The 6,000-nt window shown below is 51.3% G+C and overlaps 1 protein-coding gene across 9 annotated transcripts in view; it reads left to right on the top strand.

Annotated features, from left to right (window-relative positions):
• Nucleotides 1-6,000, top strand: part of MYO18A (myosin XVIIIA) — a 151,764-nt gene that overhangs the window by 69,622 nt on the left and 76,142 nt on the right. For 8 of the 9 annotated variants that reach the window (XM_069089762.1, XM_069089767.1, XM_069089770.1 and 5 more), the window contains one exon: nucleotides 4,717-4,804. In XM_069089762.1, coding sequence (XP_068945863.1) covers nucleotides 4,717-4,804 — 88 coding nt within the window. Of the gene's footprint in view, nucleotides 1-1,370; nucleotides 1,407-4,716; nucleotides 4,805-6,000 lie in introns of all 9 variants that reach the window. The other variant, XM_069089768.1, reaches the window with a different exon arrangement.

Here is a 6,000-nt window from a genome sequence, read left to right on the forward strand (position 1 = left end):
GGGTGGTAATCTGGCCCAATTGCCAACTGATGAACTTTTAGCAAGGACTCACTATGTGCCAGGCCCTTGCTAAGCGCTGGAGATACAGAGAAAGGCACACCATCTTTACCCTCAAGGAGCTTATATCCTGAGGGGCACAAAAGCACAGGAGTAACTGTGTGTGTGGGATATGGGCATCTGGACCTGTGGGAAGTATTTTTCCGGCTTGACCCAGTGGAGCATGGGCTAGGAGGGATGGCCAGGGGGTATTGAGCCTGCTCAGAAGCAGGCGGAAGGGAGATGGGGTGCAGTGGGGACAGGGGTTGCCTGGGCCTGGGTCCGAGGATGGTGCTGATTTAATGAGATGGAGGTGTGTGCTGTGGCTGGCTTGTGGCTCTGAGTCCCTTGGGACGGTCATTAACATAGAGATGGGCCCTTTTTCAGGCTCATGCCCTTCCTTAGGCTGGGAGACCCAGCTCCTGGGGTGGCATTAGATAGCTACAAACAAGAAGGCTAGGCCTGGGTGATCCACATGGCAAACTCCCTCCACCATCGAGGAGGGCGAGTAGCTGTCTGGGGCCTCTCTCTAGGTCCCTGGGCACTACTGAGGAATGCAAAAGAGAAGGAGGTGTAGACGGGGAACAGAGAGGCAGTGTGGTCCAGTGGCAAGATCCCTGGCCCCGGAGTGAGAGCTGGGGCTCAAGTCTTGCCTTTCATGCTCACGGCCTGTGTGACCTTGGGTAAATCACGTCATAGCCCTGGGCCTCAGTTTCCTTCCCTGTAAAATCTCTGGGATTTCTTTCGTCAGCCTGGGGGAAGGAACAGACTGGCCCCAGGGTGGGCTGAATGACTCCATTGCACTCAGTCCAGACTGAGGAGTGCATTGTGAGCTCTGAGTAGCTGGAAGCAGCCCGCCGCTGTTGAAGCTCAGTACCCAAGTGCCTAGCTCGGAGAGGAGCCTGGCCTGGGGCTGAGTTGGCACCTCTACTTCCTGGTGCTTGGTAGGAGCTGGCTGAGCCCCTGTGTGCCACGCCTCCCCCATCACCGTGGCTCATTCCAATGGGATGAGGGTCTTGTGTGGCGTCTCCTTTGGAGACAGTGATCTGGGACTCTCCACCTGCCCTCTGGTCGTCTGAAGGGCTTGTCCTTGGCTCCACTGCCCAGTGATGGACCTGGGGAAGGAGTAGGTTGGATTTCATTGGCCTCTGAGGTCTCTTCCAGCTTTGACCATATCTTATCCTATGACCTTTGCCCCCCCCATGCCGTGGCAGTGGCATACAGATGCTCCTATGCCTGCCTTGTGCCAGATGGAGGATATGTGCCCATCCTCTGCTTGTATTTTCACCCCTCTTCTTTTCCCCTCTCTCCTTCATTCCTTTTGCTGCTGTCAGCTGGACACTGAGGCTGTCTCTACCGCCCAGAACCAGGTAGGGTGCCCCTGTCCTCAAGAACCCTCTGCTTCCACTGATCGATCGATGCCCCTGGTCTGCGCCTGGGCTGGTGTCTGTGCTCGGGCCTCATGCTGGAGTGTAAGGCCATGTGCCCCTGTCCATGTTCCCCTCTCTTTCCCCTCTGTACCACCCAGAAGGGTAAATGACCTCTCTGGCCTGGACCCTAGACTACGGGTCTCCACAGGTGGACCTTACATAGCTGTGAACCCCCGGAAATAGGATCTGGCTATGATGGCATCATGGGGAGTGGGACAGAGGGATGCCAGCTGAACACATGGAGCAGCCTCCTTGGTCCATGTTCTTGGGCAGAAGGATGCCAGCTGAGCACATGGGGAAGCCTCCTTGGTCCATGTTCTTGGGCAGAAGGATGCCAGCTGAGCACATGGAGCAGCCTCCTTGGTCCATGTTCTTGGGCAGAAGGACGCCAGCTGAGCACATGGGGCAGCCTCCTTGGTCCATGTTCTTGGGCAGAGGGATGCCAGCTGACCACATGGGGTGGCTTCCTTGGTCCATGTTCCTGGGCAGAGGGATGCCAGATTACCACATGGGGCGGCCTCCTTGGCCCATGTTCTTGGTGACTGGCTGGTTGCCCTGCATGTGACATGTCTGCCTGGCCAGTTTTCAAGGCTGGAGTTGGGGCTGCATGTTTATTTTATTCTGAAACGAGGAGAAAACAGATCAGCTTCAGATGCCCTGGGGCCACGGGGACCCTGGGCTCTTATGGTTATAGAATGAATGAATGGGACCATGTGCGTGTAACCAGCCCAGCTTGAGAGTGAGCAGTTCTCTGTCCCCATCTGGTGGTCAATAGGGAAACTGCAGCTCAGAACCAGAGTTAATGCACTTTAGGACCCCAACCCAACCAGTAATCCCTGTGACCCTTTTTTCAACAAAATTCATTAATCCCTCCTGACAGGTGATAGTAATTGTACTTCCAGTTATCCAGTGATAGAGAATTCCATGTGGATAAAAAAGTACTGGAAAATCAGTAGCAACATTTCAGTTATAATCTATTAATTGCAACAGCTACATCTATTTTGGGGAAAATAAGAGTAGATTTATTTCTATTTATTATATATATTCATTTAGACTATTTCTGTCTCCAGAAGGCACATTTATTATGCCAAGTCACTCTTCATATTTTGTTGGAGCAAAGTCCTATGAGTGAAAGCCTAGGTTCAAACCCCAGCTCTGCTGCTTAATACGTGTGTAGCCTTGGGCAAAGCACTAAACCTTTCCTGGTCTCAGTGGCCTCTGAGAGGTATCCCATTATAATCATAAAATACCACACCTGCCATTTCCTTCTCCATTTTTTGTCTTTGTTGTTCAGTCATTTCTGACTTTTCATGACTTCAATTGGGGTTTCCTTGTCAAAGATACTGGAGTGGGTTTGCCATTTCCTTCTCTAGTTCGTTTGACAAGTGAGGAAACTGAGGCAAACAGGATGAAGTGACTTGCCCAGGGTCATACAGCTAGTAAGTATCTGAGGCCAGGTTTGAACTCAGGAAGATGAGTCTTCCAGACTCCAGGCCCATCACTCTGTGTTCTGTGGCACCACCTCGCTGTTGCCCCTCATCTTACAGATGAGGAAATGGAAGTTTGGTGTGGGCAGCAAGTGACTTGACCAAAGGCACACAGTTCATTAGTGGCAGAATTCAGAACTAGAGAGGGAGGCAGCAGATAGTCCATTAGGAAGAATGTTGGGCTTGGGTGAGTCATGCAATTGCTTTCCTGCCCCTGTAATAAGAGGGAGTTGGATAGCATCTAAGGTCCTTCCAAGCCTGAAGCTGTCCTCCTTTGAACCTGTGAGTGCAGTTCGAATTTCCCCTTAACTCCCAGAAGTTTGGCAGAGGGCATGCCACCTGTTTCTGTCCCCTTCCTCCTGCCACCTCTGCCATTCCCTGTGATGTGTGCTATAACCAGGAGCATGAGATACATCCTTGGATTTGTGGGACGGGCAGGGAAGGAGGTTTCAGGACAGCTTTCCCTGTGAAGCCGACCTAGAGGCTGTGGGGACAGAATCATAGCCTGATGGGTCCTCAGCAAACACCCCCCTCCCCCTGTCATTTGCTCCAGCCCCCTGGGTAATATCTGCTATCTGTCAGCCCCTGTGTTGCAAAGGGACCCCCCCAGGGAGCCTCAGGGGACAGGATAAGTCTTCTCTTGCTTCTACCTTTTCTCTTTCCAAACTAATGCATGGTTTGATTTCCATCTCCCAGCTGGCTCCCCCTAACCCCCGCTCACCTGCTCAAGTTTATGTTACTAGGAGTGAAGGATTAACTCTTTCTTCAAACCTTTCCTTCCTTCTTCCTCGATGGCTGGTGCCCTGGGCCCCTCTGGGCCTCAGTCCCCTGCATTGCTGGCTCAGGTTTGGCAGCCCAAGGCCTGGCACTGTCTGCTAGGACCCGTATCCAGTTTGTCCCCACCACAGCATCTGTGTGGGTTCCCTTCACTCCCTCATGCCCGTGTCTGTGCCTTGGCATGCAAGTGTTCACCTGTTTGATGAAGTATAATACTCCCCTCGATGCTGTTGTTTCTCTGGTCGTGCCTTCCCTCATACTTAGGTGTGTTGGTATGTCCACGTTCGTGTCCCCGTTGGCATCTTGGTGGGAGAAGGGCCCCTCTGTGACTGGGAAGTCCTGTGGGCAGCTGGCACATATAGTGGGGGCACTCTCCTGCAGGATGCTGGGGAGGAAGGGGTCAAGGCCAAGAGGTGGCAGTGCCCACCTTTTGTAGGAGGGTACCCAAGAACACATATATCTCCTTGGCATGATATGGGAGCAAACTATTCTTTTTGATGGAGTCCTCAGCAAACATCCCCCTCCCCACATGGGTGTGTTCCCTGCTTAGTTGCTGTGGCCCAGGGTGGGGAAGTCACTTTTTTTTTGTTGTTGGAGCAGAGTTCTGGGGGTCAATGACCTGACAGACTGTGTAGGGAGAAGGAAATGGACGTCTAAGGACAGTTTGGATTTTCCATAGGTCTCACCTTGCATGGAATCTCTCCTCTCCCTACGTTTCTATTTTTACAAAAGATTCTGGCTAGTTTAGCCATTTTTGACCCGTTCCTGTGCTCCTTCCTCCAGCCCCCACTCCAAATGTTCCCCGTTCTTTTGTCTTCTTTTGTTGTGTCCCTTTTTGGTCCACTAGGACCTGCTGCCTCTCCCTCCCCTCCCCCTCTCGCCATGTGCCCACCCTCCTTGTCCAAATCCTCTTCCATCTTCTCTTCCTGTGTGCTTTCAGCCCCCCAGAACCTAAGTCTGACTCTGTGCCCTCACTGCCCCAACAGGCCAAGACAGAGGAACAGATTGCCGCTGAGGAAGCCTGGCACGAGACAGAGAAGGTTTGGCTGGTCCATCAAGATGGCTTCTCTCTTGGTGAGTCTTTGGGGCGAGGGAGGTTGGTCCCTGCTCACCTGCTGTTTCTTTCTTCCTGCTAATCCCTTCTTCATGTCCCACTGTCTTCTTTGTCCACTCCTATTCCTGGCCAACGCTCATAAAGTCTCAAAACTATGCTTTTTTTTTTTTTCCCATTCTTGACTTATGCTATGTGAATGCAACTAGGCCCTCAATCACTTCCTGACTCCCTTTCCCATATTTTTTCCCAGCTTCCTCCTCTCTCTCCAATGCCCTGTTCTCATCAGATGTCATCCCTCCCCACCTTCTTAACAAAATCAAGGCTGTCAGAAGGGAAGTTCATTCATTTCTCCCCTATCTCACTTCAAAGGCCAAGTTAAAACCCAAGACTTGTCCATGCTTCAATGCTCAAAATGAGAGGAAGGGTCAGAGGATCCCTTTCTTCTTTCAAAACCAGCTAGGGTTCTCTCCTAGTATTTTTTCTTTTCAGTAGCTTTCAAGCCTTCCTAGAGGCAGCTGGTGGCCCAGTGGATAGAGTGCTGGGCCTAGGATCAAGAAGACCTGAGTTCAAATCCAGCCTCAGACACTTACTAGTTCTGTGACCCTGGACAAGTCACTTTACCTGATTTCCCCAGTTTTCCTCATCTGTAAAGTAGGGATAATAATACCACCTACCTTCCTTCTGGGGAAGTCAAATACTCTCCCTAGGCCTCAGTTTCTTCTATCTATAAATGAAGGAGTTGGATGGCATCTAATGTCTGGAGCTGTGTGCTCCTTTGAGCCTATGAATGCTGCTCTGGTTTTCCTTAACTCCCAGAAATTTGGTGGAGGGCACGCTGTCACCTCCTTTGCCCATGACATGTGTCTTTACCAGGAGCATGAGATACATCTTTGGATTCCAGGATGGAGTGCAGGAATGGGGAAGGAAGTTTCAGGATGACTTTCCCTATGAGACTTACCCAGAATCTTGAGACCCATCCTCTTGCTTAAGCTGTGGGGTGAGGAATCATATGCTGAGGAGTTCTCAGCAGACACTTCCCTCCCCATTATCTGCTCTGTGGTTGTTAAGGATCAAATGACAAAATATTTGTAAAGACTTAACTCCTCCCTCCCTCCCTCCCTCTCTCCTTCCTTCCTTCCTTCCTTCCTTCCTTCCTTCCTTCCTTCCTTCTTTCCTTCCTTCCTTCCTTCCTTCCTTCCTTCCTTCCTTCCTTCCT

Source organism: Petaurus breviceps, unplaced genomic scaffold (genome assembly GCF_028583685.1).
Source record: "Petaurus breviceps papuanus isolate PSGF00001 unplaced genomic scaffold, PetGlider_PUasm1.0 186, whole genome shotgun sequence".
Lineage (NCBI taxonomy): Eukaryota > Metazoa > Chordata > Mammalia > Diprotodontia > Petauridae > Petaurus > Petaurus breviceps.